General features: G+C 41.6%; 1 protein-coding gene across 2 annotated transcripts; it reads right to left on the minus strand.

Moving 5' to 3' along the window:
• Positions 1–2,234: 2,234 nt before the first annotated feature.
• LSM6 (LSM6 homolog, U6 small nuclear RNA and mRNA degradation associated) lies at positions 2,235–15,890 on the minus strand. 2 transcript variants are annotated; one of them, XM_010954578.3, is made up of 5 exons: positions 15,735–15,890; positions 14,227–14,327; positions 8,459–8,574; positions 5,020–5,133; positions 2,235–2,636 (listed from the first exon to the last, which is right to left on the minus strand). In XM_010954578.3, the coding sequence occupies exons 3-5, from the start codon at positions 8,550–8,552 to the stop codon at positions 2,602–2,604; spliced, it is 243 nt and encodes an 80-aa protein (XP_010952880.1). In that variant the 5' UTR covers positions 8,553–8,574; positions 14,227–14,327; positions 15,735–15,890; the 3' UTR covers positions 2,235–2,601. The 2 variants fall into 2 exon arrangements, with proteins under 2 accessions (XP_010952880.1, XP_010952881.1); XM_010954579.3 differs by lacking the exon at positions 14,227–14,327 and having other exon boundaries at positions 15,735–15,889.
• Positions 15,891–16,273: the final 383 nt, after the last annotated feature.

Genomic DNA, 16,273 nt, shown 5'->3' on the forward strand with positions numbered 1-16,273 from the left:
AATAAAACAGACTGGCCCTTTGGGCCGGGATGCTGTACTGAGGTCACCATGAGTCAGTGTGACTGTCAAAGACAATGTTTCCCCCCGAGGCTGTTTCTATTCTTATAAAGTAGGTTATTATAGCACCCGGCTGACCAACCACAGACAGCAAGTCACTGCTGCCTTTAAGGTCAAAGGTCACTGGGATCTTAAGGAAACCCCTCAAACATCTACTATTTGTCACATAACGAAGCACCCCCAGCATGCAGTCCACATCCCCCTGAATAAAACAGCTTAAGATGTAAACCATCTCTCAACAGCATTCCCTTACTGAATGCTGAGATGGGAACACGGAAATTGCAGCACATGTCTGCCATCTGTATTTGTACTTGTCAACAGCTCTGTTTGGGGATAAACAGTTCTGAAGTTAAGAATCAATTCAACTTGTTGGGAGATTAGCCAAGGAATAGCTCAGAAGACCAAAACAGAACATGAAGTCAGATACTCTAAAAAAAAAAAAAAAATCAAGCACGATTTTTCTGTTTCTCGCTAAACACTGTTTTGTCACAGCCTGCGAGAAAGAGCACGGCAGCTGGGGTTTAGGGGCAGAGTCGGGGAAAAAATGCATTTACTCAAGTGAAAAATTCTTCCACCCAGAACAAACGACTTTGTACAACGCAACTGGAAGTCACTCAGTGACCTCTAGGAGACTACAGTTAGGAACAAAGTAATTTTAGCATTTACACTGTCTCACGGTTCTACCATGTGAAAGGTATACATGGGGGACAACTTGCATCGGTCCAAGTACATAATACAGTCCTTTATTACCATAAAAATGGGAGCTTTTCCCAAAGTCCATCTTGATTAAAAGTAGTTCCATGGCTGAAAACACCACCCTATGGCAGAGCTATCAGAACAGAGGGATGGCAAGGGGAAAATAAAGATGTATACCGAAAGGGAGGTCAGGGGAGAAGTTAGCAAAAATAGGATGCTAGATTGGTGGGAGATAACAATGGAATTGCTTTTAGAAGTGGCTGCTGTGAAGGGACGCGGTAACCTGGCAGCCCCATAGTCTACAAAACAAATGAGAACATGTATGCTCCACGTGGAGGGACATCCATTTTCTCCTTAAAAGAAGTCATTTATAAAAGAGCAAACTGGTGATTTGTACTTACAGACTGGACCCTTTTCAAGCCCCTGTCAAGAAGTGATAAATTATTGAAGCACAGCATAGTGTTTTATTTTTGGTGTGCACCCAGTAAAACCTTGTGAAATGTTTCTGTTCACCTTTCCCAAGTTATTAATTTAAAAATAATTGTTTCCAATTACTCTGTGATCTTTAAACGAAAACCAGACAAAATGTTGCATGTGTTTCTCCGGCCCCAGCCCTAACCCTCCCTCCCCTCCTCCCCATCTGGCCCCCACAGCCTTCAACCAGGAAACTGCTGAGACGCACACGGGGCTCCTGGACCGGGAGTGCTGCTTAGAACGCCGAGGGGTGGGGGAAGAAGGCGGGCACACAATTGTCTGGTGTTCATTCAACCGCAGTGACCAGATGTATTTGTTGTTCCTAGAGACGGCGTAAACTGCCCAGGGAATAGAGCAGGGTTGTGGGAACCTCATGAATAAAGTGTGGAAACCCTCCCAGCAGGAGCCACGAGATGCAGAGGCTGCGATGGGGATGCTTGTGCTCTGCTCTTGGAGGACATGGCATCAAACCCAGCTGGGACTGGGGAGGAAGGCTCCTGGAAGCCTCTCCCAAGCAACAGTGGGGAGAAACTTTTCCCATTACAGCTGAGCTTCTGGACCTGAACGCGTTCACAAGCTCCAGGTCTTGCTTTCATCTAATGATGCCAGGCATGCACACATTAATGGCTCCATCCCACCGTGTGCATAAGATGAGAGGACGGCATGGGTGCCAGGGCTCTGGAAAGGGGGCAAGAAAACCCACCAAGTGAACCGCACAGGAGACACAAGATGACAGCGCACAGACTTGGCTTAAAGGGACTGATCACGCCCACCGGGCATGTTGGAACCTTTGGAACCTCTTCCCCAAGTCAACGTGGATTCCTTCTCCTTTTGGGGCAGTGCAACTGGTAGGTCCCCAATTCTATTTCCCACCGAGGTGATGGACCAGGGGCTGAACGTCTGGCCTCAAGGGCCCTTTTTAGCCTCAGACTGAAACTGGATGCCCTGTAGGACATTTTTACTCCAGCATTTTGCAAGACAAACAGAAGAGGACAGGATAAAGAAGGGCATCTCTACAGTGTTTTAATCATCCTCACATTCTGTGTCACTTCAGTCCGTCCAACAAGGAAAGCAGGCAAATCAAACGGCACTGCTTGAAACTTCAGTTAAAAACCGTGTAAAGAGAGAAAGATCTTTTCTTTTTTAAAAAATTCTTTTTGCTTTCCGCAAACTGACACAGAGGTAAAAGGAAACAGTTGCAACTTAAATATGAAAGAATGCTTTACAATTAAATCCACAATGTTACACATTTATCTTTCTCACGCGTCAGTGAAAAATCACCATTACAAAATAGGACAAATTATATGACAAAAGGAATGAAAAACTTAATAAAAACCATGTCCGAGTATGGGAAGTACTGCATGCTCACTGTCTTCACATCCTTCTCTTCTGTGTACTTATGTACAACACTGAAAAGAAAAAATAAACCAATTGAGAAAGCTGTTCTTAGGTGTCATAATAGCAGGTTTTAAAATTAAAAGCAAACAGGATTTTAGCCCGACACCTCTGCAAATTTCAAAGGAATCTTCATACCACACAAGAAATCCTAGAACTCCTACAAGACTAATTTTATGAATCTAGGTCTGAGTTTGATGCTACAGGACTGTGTTCTAGGCTTAGCTACACTTGACTGACTTGGCAAATCCTGACCAAATGGGTAAGATGAATGTATGTGAAAGTCTCTGGAATATTAGAGTGTTTCATAATTGTAGGTATGATGATTATGCTTGCAGTGAAGTAAATTAGCAAATCTACCAGGCTAAACCTCAGGTTAAGAATAAAGGACATTAATATATACATATATGCATGTATATGCATGACTGGGACATTGTGCTATACACCAGAAATTGACACTTGTAACTGATGATACTTCAATTAAAAAAAAAGAATAAAGGACATTATTTTCATCCATCTCCTCAATATAATCACTACACTTGCTGTTTCCTTTTTAAACTATATCAGGATAAACAAGAGCTGAGGAATTTGTCATGTTTCTTAAAGATACTGAAGTCCTTATTCTGATTTCCCTGGAAAGTATCAACCTTTGGTGTTACTCAAAGTTTTACTTAGCTAGTCTTCTTGTGACTACCCAAACTGAACTCTTCAGCATATGTGGTACATAAGAATCAGATGACATCTGATGACCGCGTCACTCCAGGCAAGCCTCCACCAGAGGCTACCTCCTCTCAGGCCTACTCAGATTCTGATAGGTTTGTTCAAAGTCAACACTAAAAGATACCTTCATCAAAGGGCATAGCACAGATTAATCAAATGAGCCAGGATCCTCTTCTAAGAGCGGAGGATGTAAATTACAGTCTAAAGGTAACTAACACTGATCGTCCTGTGGGAAAAGTTTTACAAAGGGAAGAACCAGAATGACAGTAAAAGCACCACTAGGAAACTGAGATGTGGGGTGTGTGTGTGTGACAGGATCCAGCCTCTCACCACTCGCAGAACCCACAGCTGACTACTGCTAGCAGCTGTCTTGAGATGGGGAAAGATCATTAACATTCCTTAGTAAATGGAAAGAGTCAAATAAGAACAATACTAAAAACAGGAGAAGACATCCTACACATTGAAAGCACAAAAAAGGTATATATAAAGATATGCGATGACCTCCATGTTCACAGCAGCACCATTTACAATAGCCAAGTCACGGAAGCAACCTAAGTGTCCATCAATATATGAATGGGTAAAAGAGATGTGGTATATATACAATGGAGTATTACTCAGCCATAAGAAAGAATGAAACAGTGCCATTTACAGCAACATGGATGGACCGAGAGGTTATCATACTAAGTGAAGTAAGTTAGAGAAAGACAAATATATCACTTATATGTGGAACCTGAAAAAGAAAAGAAGCAAATGAACTTATTTACAAAATAGAAACAGACTCAGACATAGAAAATAATTTTATAGGTACAAAAGGGGAAGAGAAGGCAGAATTAGGAGGCTAGGATTAACAGATATATACTACATATATAAAATAGATAAGGACCAGATAGAATACCCACAAGTCAGGATGTTTAGTTCACAGCAAAGAGATACAGTTGTTAAGGGGGTTAAAGAAGTTATTCAGAACTAAAGAATGCACATCAATTAAAAAAATTCAAAATCAAGAGTCCTGGAGACCCATTTGGATGGGACCAAAAAGTGGGGATGCATCAAAGGATAATTTCCACAGTTTTAAGGTCTTCCCCTTCCCCCACAAAAATTCAAATGTGCCTTTATTGATAATGTGGTTTTAAATGAGGTACTTAAAAGCAACCATAATAATCACAGCGATATATAAGTTGTTAAAAAGTTAGGAAAGTTCAGAATCTTATTTCCCATTTTGCCATTTTTGCCAAACTAAAGGATACAAATCTCCCACAAAAAGGCATCTGAATGCTTAATAGAGGAAAGGACAAGCTAACTGCCAAATGATGCAAACCAAAGACAGCAGGGAAAGAGTGGCCACTCTCATAGCTCCAACCGCTAGTGTTAGAGGCCAAGGTGCGGGAATATCACACCCTTTGTTCAAGAGAACTGAGTTCTGGGTCAGTGTATCAAGGTCCCTCAGTTCCTCACCAGTAAAGAGAAGGATGAGGAGAATTTCTTGTTCCAAAATGCCAGGAAACATCTAAAAAAGAACTGGTTGCACTGAAGATCTGAGATGTAAGAATTTAAAAACAAATAAAGCAGAACCCAAACTGAACTTTTAAATTATCTACAAAACCTGCTGGTGATTCTGACTAGAACCAGAAAGGTTCACTGTGGCTACTGCGCAACTGCAAAGTGAAAGGATTTTACCATTGTTTCCTCGGATGAATGCATCCCCGTACTTATTCTTCAGTTGTCCATTTACGTACTCTTCCGTCTGCTCCAAGGCAATGTTCATGTAGCCATCCAGGCAAGCCAGGACCCCTAGAGACGGAGTGAGTCAGAGAGAAGATATACAAAGCAAAGAGTTGAAACTTACAGGGTATACCTTAGGGCTGACGATCTCTTTATCCATAAGCACTTACATGCTTAATATAAAAATTCACACTGTAAATGAAACTCAACAGACGGAAGCACAAAAAATCCCCATCTCTGCTCTCTGCCAGTCTGAATGAAGGCTAAGAGGCATACGGGGTGAGAGCCGTGGTGCACCCACCGCTGGCAGGAAGAACAACGGACTGCTGATTCTCTCGTGGTACGTGTTGTAATGACAACTTTTACAGTCTTCACAAAAGCAACACAGTAAGAATATTCCAAATAAAGTACCATTCTTTGAAAGCTAAAACCAGGAGTGGGCAATTATGCAGGAACAAATGACCACTAGCCAAGACACCTCACGTCCAGTGGCATTTCTTACTTAAGCCACCAAATGAAGTACGGGTCTGGCAGATTTATCTCATTCTTTCACAACCTCTCCCGCAGCAGACGAATGTACTCCAGGGTTAAGAGGAAGTCTCCACAATCTGTTACAATAATAGAGAAGAGGAGACAGCAGGTGCTCCTGAAAGAACATCTTAAAGCTGTGACTCACAGTGAAGAGCAGCTTGAGAACACGAGGCGACATATTGCATTACAACACGTCCCTTTCCGTGTGGCTCCAGTGAGGACATTTGCAAATCCAGACTAATATAGAAAAACAGCCAAAAACATTCTAGGGAGCTTTCAAGGAAACTGCTCAAGTAAATCCTGTTCATTGTGTTAAGATGATAGCAATTTTGCAAAATTTGACCTGATGATTTTTTTGTTTAAAGATGAAAATCTACGTCTCTAACTCTGAGTCTCTAATTTCATGTGGTATTTTCTATAAAAACAACACCACAAAACATATAACAGAAATTTGATTTGATGAACCAAGTCGATGGCTTCATTTAGTCTCAACTTCGTTAATATGCTCCTCACTCTCTGCCTCTGCCCCCATTATCCTCTAGACAAAACAGTTCCTTTTCAAAGTTGTGTGTGTGTAATAAGAGCACAGGACATTAATCTCACAGAATTCTGCCAGAAGCTGCAAACTTGCAAAGCATCAGAATGGACTGTGAACAATTAATAACAATCATTTCCTATTAAAAGAAAGCTGAAGATACAACTTTACAGTTTATTTCCTGCTGTATTACTTTAGATCTAAACCCCAATCATGAATGAGCAAGAAACTTCTAAGACATGATATGCAAGTCTGTTTGAAAATTAATTAAATGGACTGAAAAATGAAATGGTCACTTCTAATAAAAATATTCTCATAGCAAAGATTTTTTTAAGAAAAAGGTTCCACGACGTTGGAATGATAATCCCCTCCCTTCCCTAAGGGTTAAACTACAACGAATAACAGAAAATAAGTTTCTTCAAACTTAAAGGGCAACTGCTACAGAGAGCTGTTTCTTTTTTTATTATTATTTAACCATATTCTTTATCGTAGATTCTCAATACCGTACAATATTTTGCTTTAATACTACAGAAGCCATGAACTGACGTTCATAAAAGGAGAAAAATTATAGTTACTACCTATATGAAAGGTTGCTCAATCCCAAACCAGTAAACAAAGAAATATAAAAGAGATATTACTTGTTACCAATTAGAATGGAAAAGTTGTTGAAATCAAAGGCTAATCCAAGGGCTGATGAGAAAATAGGGGAAAACGAGCCATCTGCCCTGATGGAGGCCGTTTGCCACCCTCTTTGACTCCAAGCCCAGGGAATTTACAAACGAGACACTTGGTCAAATGCTCGGGATACATGTCAAAGGAGCAGAGCTGTTTACAACAGCAAAAAACACCTAAATGTCCATTAACTGGACACTGGTTAAAAAAAACATAACCGTGGTCCACCCACTCATGGTACTCCCATGCAGCCATTAAACACTGTATTCTCAGAGACCTGAATGCATTTTTAATGTTAAAAAAAAATCAGGATGCGTGCCCCTGATTCCATTTCTGTAAAATGATGCATATATGGAGACAGGTCCTAGCTGCTACGGCTGATTATCTCCAGACGGTAGAATTTTGGGAGCGTTTGCTTTCTTCTCTATACTTTCCAGTCATTATTTGCTTTGAAATTTCTTTAAAAAAAAAGAAAGAAAGAAAAGGAAAAGGAAAACATATTTATTACCTTTATAAACAGAAAACATTTCCCTAAAAAGTATAGAGGAAAAAGGCCAGGCTGACTATCTCAGTGAAGAGGGTACTGAGGAGATACTGAACACAGGTCCCTGACCTAATCAGCTACGGAAGATTCTCTCGGAGTCTATCACCTTCTTTGAGCTCATCAAAAGTTCCAGGGTAAGAAGCAGCACATAGAGACTTAATAATATCTCAGTATTCAGTATAAATCCATTAATTCCACTATAAAAATGAAATTAAACCAGAGATATGCTAATAAAAGGAGTACACAAACAGTAGAATATTTCTTAACAAGGCTTTTAAGTCAAGCTTGAGTTTGAGTTTCAGCTCCTCCTTTGCTAAGTGGGGACAATCAACAGAGATCTCAAAGGATTTTTATGACTAGAAAGTGAAAATTGAAGTGATTAAATTAATGCACACTGGACCCCTAGCAAGCGCTCAATAAAATTAAGTTTGCATGTGTGGAAAGTGGAGAAATCACAAGAGATTCTGATCATTATTCAGGAAAGAGACCAACATCTATTCAGAAAAGACCAAGAAAAGGATTTAAAATTCTGCTAATGAATTGGTTATCTATACCTGTGAAATATTCCCAGTAATGGAACATATCTCAATTTTCAAGATTAGGAATTTCAGACTTTAAAAAATGGAATTTGATACTGCTACTTCCACAAAGTTAATTTCAGTAGTCACAGCCTCTTAAAAAGAGCAGTTTTTCCTCCCTAAGGACAGAAAGGTGTCTCTGGATACCCCACACACTATATGAGCGGGAAGTCTCAATCGCTGCTTGCCAATCCTGACCACTTCCGTACAAATGTGGCTGGGCCAAGGTGTTTTCAGTATCCAGTTACTCAGGCCTGGCTATCACCAGGGAACTCAGGCACACACGATCTCAAAGCAGAGACAGGAGACAGGAGCCGCACATCACACCGCAAGTCAGAAGTGCACACTCTGCTGTCAGAGCTGTCTCTCTAAAATGAACCATCTCAGAGGAAGAAAAAGAAATGGGTAGACAAACTATGGGGGCAACCAATGCTTTTTGGTCTACTGGGTACTTCTAAGAGGCTCATAAAAATCAGTTAAGTCACCTTTAGTTATTTAGTTAACACCAGCAAAGATGCAGCATGAAGATATTACCTCGATAATCCACTCCAGAATTTAATTTTACCACTACTGGTCGTCCGATGATTTGCTTTAAGAAGTCACTGGGTGTTTGCTTCCGCAGACTCATTTTAACAACCCTGGTCCGAAATCTGAAAAGGAGCAATAAAGGCAAAGATAAAAGTTAATTATTCAACAAAAAAGACTGGAAGCCTTTCATGTATTTACAGGAAATCAAGAGTCAAAGGATCACAGTGAAGTCAACATCACTCCACCATGCTCCAGCAACGAGGCAGCTAACGCGATGCCAGTACTTCCCGCGAGCCTGATGCTGCGCTAATAAGTGTTTTACACCTCTTCTCTCATTCAGCCCCACCGGAACCCTATGACACAGCCTCGTCACAGAAGAGCCCTGTGTTTACAGAGCCCCTGTTCTCAATCACGCCGTCACTGCTGTCTCAGGTGTAGTCAATACAGCCACCACAAGCACAACCACCTCCACCCCTTAGGGAATGCTTGTCTTATGCTTGAGCGCTCTGCTAAGATCCTTATAAAAACACTATCAAATTGAATCTTTACGAGGACCCTGGGGAGAAGGTCTTAATATCCCCACGTTGCTGGTGAAAATAAAGGCACAGAAAGATGAAACAACATGCCCCCAAATGTGACGGAATCAATATTCAAGTTCAAATCAGCCATATTTTAAAATCACAGATTATATGCTGCTTATATAACATTTACAACTACTGATGTCAAAACAGTCCCTCTGAAAAAAATTATAATCATAACTGAGAGCTAAAATTTGAGTGCACTACATGCTAGCACTTCTCTAAGCACTTTACATCTATTAATCCACTTGGAGCTCACTGAGGTAGGTATTGTTTTAACCTCATTTTACTAATGAACAGACACAGAAAGGGCGAGGCATCCTGGTCAAGGTCACACAGCCAGTAAGTGGCTAGCCAGCCCATGTCTTAATCACATCTTTATACAGCCTCCAGAAAGCTGCTAATGTAGCCGAAGATTCTGATTTACACTATTGTAATGACAGCAGACAGACATTCCATATAATAAAGCAAAAAATCTTAAAAATCAAATATAATACGAATCTGAAATAGGGAAAGAACATTATGCACCCAAATCAATCACAGACATACAGAACTGCCCATCACTCCTTTCAAAACTCATCTTGTTATATAAGTTCTCTCTCAAAATACTTTGGTATACAAATTGGAAATTAACTTTTCTGTTTCAGTCGAATCTAGCATCACTTTTATTTGGTAGCCATAAAAACAGCACTGACACTTAAAAATAAATATAAATACAATATTTTAAGGACTCCCCTAAAGAACTCAGATCGGTTTTTTTGTTAGTTTTCAATCAAAATTTTCACTAAACATTCTTCCATAAACAGCATTGCTTATCTCACTCCAAGTCCATCCACTCAATGATCTGAATTCAGGTTTAAGATCATCGTTTGGAGATTTTCTCAAAGTGAATCTGTGCAAGGCTCAGCAGTTTGGATAAGCTAGAATACTAGGTTATTGGCTTTTCATTTGGTTAATAATTATGTGTATGGACACACTGCAAGGGGATTCAAAAAATACCATACACACAGGCTGTGACCTTAAAGAACTTAGAATCTAGAACTTAAACTCCTGCTTAAAGGGTGTGAGTAAACAAAAGTAAATTTAAGTAAATAATTAAAGTAAAATAATTTTCTTTAAGTAAGAAAAGTCAACATCTCAAGTTAAATAAAAGAAAACACAAATTTCATAAACTATTCTTGAATGTGGGGCTATTACTTGGTCTATCCTCATCCATTCCATCTCTCCAAGGCTTGAAAGATTTTTTAACTGATCAACTAATTATTCTGCTCGGCAAATTTTAACTTTTCCAACGAATTACCAGTTTATGTATTTTTTCAGCTACACAGTCTCAACAGATAACTAAAATTACCATTCAGGACAATCACTATTCATTCATGACTCAGACCACACAACAACTTTATTTATGCTGTTTTGAGCACAAGAAAAAAAAATTACAAAGTAAATCCTGTAGCAGATTCAGTACCTTTAACGAGCTTAGTAAAAAGAAACAGATCTTGCCATTCACCCATGAAGTGCTTTACTTATGTCTTGAACATGTGCTGTTTTGTGGATGACAGGGTCTGGAGAGACTATTAACTCTGAAGGTCTGATAGAGACCCAACTCACGGGTCTTAGATTCATTTCCCACCAGATGCTAAGTCCCATTATGTCAGCTTCCTCATGTACAAAATTGAGATAAAACTAGCTGTTTATTTTGTGCTAAAAAACCCCACTAAAATGTATTGTGATATGAAAATCTGTGATTAACCACCTTGTCCAAAGGTAAAAGTTAATGACATTAAAAAAATACAAACCTAGACTGTTAGTTGCTTAACTGATGGTATTACTTTAAAAATGTTATTAATACTATCTTTCCTCATCTTTTAAAAAAGCACACATATATTCTTCTTCTAAGCTCATCAAAGATCACACCTCTGCCATTAAGCCTATATTCTTCTTCTAAGCTCATCAAAGATCACACCTCTGCCATTAAGCCTCATCTTTACTGCAATTAACATCAATCTCTTCCTGAAGGCACCCAACACTTCAAATAGTCATCCAGCACTTAAGTGTCAGGTACTTTAGGCTAGGGATGCAATTCCAGTAAGACATGGCCTTGCGCCCTCAGAGCTTACACTCCCAAGGGGGCAGAAACATGCAAATGGAGAAGTTTTTAAAAGTTGTTTACATTTGGATAAAATCATGCAGAGAACATCACTGAGCCCAGGCCTGGCAGATCAAAGAAAGATTTCCAAAGGTACACCTGTGGAGAAAAAGTAGTCCACCAGCTGAAAAGGAGAGGAATCTTAACAAAGGCACTGGACAGTGTGTTTAGGTTTGAGAGGGAAATGCTACCTCGGCAAGGGGTGAGGAACACGCTCTTGGGGGACACAGCAAGGCAGAGCGCGGCCTTAAGCCTCTAGGTCAGTTTCCCTAACCCAAATCATCTGTCACTTAGAGATTCTGACTCAGTAGTTCCGGGGCAGAACCCAGCAATCCGTTTGCAAAAACCTAGGAAATTCTTATGGGCTGGCGAGTATGGGAAAGACTGTCAGTGATAGTGGCCATGGGAAGGTTTTAAGCAAAGACCTGCAGGAGTTCTGTTTCCACCTTATCACAGATTGGAGACAGGTCATCTCACTCAGTTTCTGGCCTCACAGTTTCCCATTTGGTTACATTTGATATAACTTGTCACTATTTACTCTCTTCTATGCACTTTTTTTTTTAAAGAGGAGTCTTTTCTCCCTCAAAAGACTGGAAACCACATGAGAGACTAGTACCAAGCTTCTCACGATTACTCTCTAGAACATCTCCATTGTTCTAAATCTCTTGAAAAAAAATTTTTTTATGTTATTTTGAAACAGGATGGTTGTTTCAAACACATTTTATCCACCACTTGAGGAGAGCGTATCTTTTCCATTTGTCTTCATCAGGCTTCTGTGGTACTCCCTGTTACTTAATGACTTGCCTATAAATCCATTTTGTATGAGTAAATTGGTCTCGGCACCACAATTTTTCCCATCACTTGGCTCACATAATTTTAAGTTTTCATCTTTTAAATTGGATAAGGCAGAAGGATCAGTTCTGACCGTTTCTGAAGGAAGAGAAAAGCCTCTTGAACCATAAACACGTAAGAGGAAAAAGGCTTCCTTTCTTCAGGGTCACCTTGATAAAACTTCTCTTCAAAACTAAAGCCATAATCACCCTCTGTGCCTCCTCTCCCTTCCCTGACTCCTGCTTGGGCTTGTTTCAAATGACCTATTTTCATAAATGGCTATTAAGTCAAAAGCAGTATATTTTCTGGCAGAAGCTACTGAGAGGTCAAGAACGGGGGTTGGGGGACCAAGTTTGATTCATCCAGCTAACTACGTGCCTGGCCACGTTAGATTCCTGAGCAATTCATGTAGTAACCCTTCGAGGTGGTGAGCAGAACAAAGGCTTGACCCCAAAGCCCAAAGCTCTTTCAGAGGTACAGCTACCCTTTTGAATATGTCAAGATTCTCTTGTTAAACCTGGGGAATGGTCATGGAGACAGTGAGAGATCTCTTTGGAGAGCAGTAGTATTGGGGGGGAAACACTCAAAGTGACAGTACCATAAATTAGCCTGTGAAGATACATAAAAATGGTCAGGTGGAAATATATTTAATATGACTGAGTTATATCATAGAGGAGAAGACATGCAGATCCTTGTTTCTTGGCAATGTTTACTGTAAACTTTCACCTACTCAGAGTATTTACAGTTTAGGGTAAAAGAACACTGAGATGGAAAAACAAAAAACAAAAAACCTGCAGTGGAACATGACACTACAGCCCAAGTAAATGCAGCTGTGGACTCCCACATCCGTGTCAGAGAGGCATCAGACAAGGAGAACACCAGCTCTCTACAGATCTCCCGTCTGAGACAGAGGATACTTAGCCCTCTTTCAAAGGATTCAGACCAGTCCGTCCTCCCCACGCAGCAGGGGCTACTTTCCTCCCCTCTGGCCCAAGCTGAGCTGGTACCCTGTGCACTCAGAGCACCCTCTCTGTGCCCAGTCACGGCCCTCAGCAGGCTGCTTCGTAGTTTTCCTGTTTGCTGACCAGTGGGTTTTAAGGTTCTCAGGACAAGAAAAATGTCTTGCTCACTTGGTATCCCTGGACCCTGAGCACACTGCCCGGGCCTGTGGAAGCGGTGTTTAAGGGCAGTGCCAAGGAAAATCCCTGGCCCTTCCCCTCCTCCCCCAACAGTGGGTACAGTGACTAGGACAGCATCATCCACGCACGTGAACAGCTATAACCTAGTGATATCTCTATTACTGGCCACGGGACAAAAGATGAAGAAAACAGAAAGGTTTCTGTGTTGTCCAAGAACTAGCTGCATCAGAATCAACACAGATGCTTGTTAAAATACAAGTTCCTGAAACCCACCCCTGGTCAGACTCTCCAGGTAAGAAGCACTATAATTTGCATTCTAGAAAGGTCCCCAAATAATTTCCATAAGCAAGTGGTTCTCCATCAGGAGTGATTTTAAACCCCATCCACAGGGACACTGAGAAATGTCTGTAGACATTTTGGATTCTCCTGACTGAGGAAGGAGGTGCTACCAGTGTCTGTTAAGCAGAGGCCAGGGATGCCGCTTAACATTCTACAAAACACAGGACGGCCCTCCACAGCGAAGGATTACCTGCCCCCAGATGTCCAGTGCGGTTGAGAAACACTGTTACAAGCTCTAAATCAAGAAACCACTTGTTCTCTGATCTTAGAGCAACAAGGAGATTTAAAAACCTTTAAGGGTTAACAAACGAGAACAGCTACGTTCTAACCAGATGACAGAGTATAAACGATAACTTATTAGATATTTTATTCCAACATGTAAAGAATCTGAAAATGGGCAAAGAAATCTTGAAGGGATTGCTGTTCTAAAAAATGATGTTCTAGTCCCGGCCATGAAAACAGTCACTTTCCATTTTTCAGTGCTACAGATCCGTCAGACGATGATGATTTCTGGTACTTGGTACAAGTTTAAAACAGTAGAGTATAAAATCATGTACATATATAACTGAATCACTTTGCTGTATACCTGAAACTAACACAATATTGTAAATCAACTATACTGCAACCCCCCCCAAATAAAACAGTAGAATAATCCAAGTGATGTAACACTTTTTAAATTTTAATGTTGAGTAAGCCACAGTTTAGTGAGAGACCACATGTTGCAGCATAAAGAGTACTCACTTGGGAGGCGGGAAACCTGAGTTCTAATCCCAGCTCTGCTACTTAATTAGCTGTGTGCCTTGGATAACTCATTTCACCTCTCCAGGACTCAGGTTTCTCATCTGCAAAATAAGGGAGTTATGCCAGATGATCACTTAAGTGATCATCCTGCTCTAACATTCAGTCGGCCTATGCAGTAACTCCGCTAATACACATTAACACATACTAACACAATCCTCTGTTCCTGCCCAAAAGTCAAGAAAGTTGAATTGCCAGAGACCACCATAAAAGAAAAAAAATTTCAAAGAGGTTCATCAGCCTTGCCGGTTGATATATTAGAAATGAATTACTCTTGGTAAGGTATAGTCATACGTGAATGATGTAAACTACTAAAATTTTTTTAAAACAATTTGGCGATGTGTGTGAGGACCTAAAAAGACCCTACAAGACCACAGCATCCATTCTAATAATTTCACGTCTCAGAATTGGTCCAAAAAAAAAAGGTTTATTAAAGTATTAGCTGGTATACCAAAATGAAGCAAAAATTCACAAAACATCCTAAATGTCCCACAGCTGGGAAATGGTTACACAATTGGTTACACAGGACCTATACAGTGATGGTACACGTAGCCAATCAAAGGAAAACATAAAACTAGAAATTTAGGAATGATTTTTTAAATGAAAGTTAAAAACTAAATGTACTGTTAAGTGATGAAATGGGTACAGCCTTAGCTCAAGTACAAACTAGTACAAACAAGAGTAAAATACAGAGATTGTAGGTTGAAGAGTGCCACGAATATTATTTTCCTTACTAAACTCTTCTGTGTTTCCTACTTTTCTATAACCGTCTCGTACTAATACGGGGTAAAGGAAGGACACACCAAATCACAGTCAAGATGATCTGCATCAGCCTAGCCTAATTCTAGACACCTTCAAAAAAATACGTGCTGCGAACGCGCGCACACACTACACACAAAAGCCCGGGTGACAGCACTTAACCCCTTACGGTTGTGGGCGTCCCCCAACCTGACTACTCGAGAAGCTGGGCTAGTCCACCTCCTAATTCCTGGGGGCCAGGAGTAGCCACCCCGATGTGACCGAGGCCAGGTAGTTCCGGGCGAAGCCTGGCCCTGGGTTCGGGGTCTGCTTTCCCGCCGAATCCCCGGGCTAAAGTTGGGGCTCCCTCCGGAACTTCGACCACAGTGAGCGGTCTCGGAAGCCAACCCGGCGGAGCCCGGCTCGTGCCGTCCCTCCCCGCTCGATCCAGGCGGCCCTCGGGGAGGGGTTCTCAGGGCCGGGCTGGGGAATCCAGGCGCCGGCGACCCCAGAAACCCCGGCCAAGGCGGGCGCCGAGGACCGAGCGTGAGCGCGCACCTCGCGGGGACCCGCCGGCCGCCGGCTCCCGAGTCCGCGCTCGCTCCCGGTCCCTCCAGGGGCTGCCGGGTCGGCCCCGGGCTGCCGCTCCCGAACCCTGCCCGGGGTGACGCAACACGGGGGCCTCGCACGGCCCGCGCGGCAGTGTGGCTCACCTCGCGGCCAGGAACAGAAACCGCACTCCACGAAGCCCACAAGCCCGGCCTCCGCGGACCGACCGGGCGAAACCGAAACTGAAATCGCCGAGGCGGCGGCGGCACTTTCCCGCCTCAGCCAATCATTGCTTTCCCTGACTACGGCAGCCCGCGAGGACCGAAAAGGCCGCACCCGCTCCGGAGCGCGCAAATCCCAGCATACACGTTTGCCTGAACGCAGAGTTGGTGCCTCGGAGTCAAAAGGCTCTCTCATTACAGAAAGCAGACATCATCCACCCTCCTCCCCTACCCGACCTTAAAAAAAAAACAAAAACAAAAACAAAACTGGAAATGATCTTTTGGCCAGGATTTCTTTAGGCAGAAATGTTAAGAAAGAGCTTGAAGTCATAGAACTGAAATTCACTGCTAAAGTAATGACTATACATACTAAGAAATATCCTGAATTTGAATAATTAAATGCAAATAAATAAATAAAACAAGCAGCCTCGAAGCTTTAAACCCACTTTTGATTAAATGTGTGATAGACGAAGTCGTGATTA

The sequence above is a fragment of the Camelus bactrianus genome, chromosome 2, assembly GCF_048773025.1.
Source record: "Camelus bactrianus isolate YW-2024 breed Bactrian camel chromosome 2, ASM4877302v1, whole genome shotgun sequence".
NCBI classification, from domain to species: Eukaryota; Metazoa; Chordata; class Mammalia; order Artiodactyla; family Camelidae; genus Camelus; species Camelus bactrianus.

Bases quoted from the DNA above. Each gene is read 5' to 3' on its own strand.
- LSM6 (XM_010954578.3), bottom strand. From the start codon at position 8,552: ATGAGTCTGCGGAAGCAAACACCCAGTGACTTCTTAAAGCAAATCATC. The intron at 5,134-8,458 runs GTAATATCTTCA...CTCCGTCTCTAG, and splicing joins TTCTGGAGTGGATTATCGAG to GGGTCCTGGCTTGCCTGGAT. The intron at 2,637-5,019 runs GTAAAATCCTTT...TTTTCTTTTCAG, and splicing joins ATTCATCCGAGGAAACAATG to TGTTGTACATAAGTACACAG.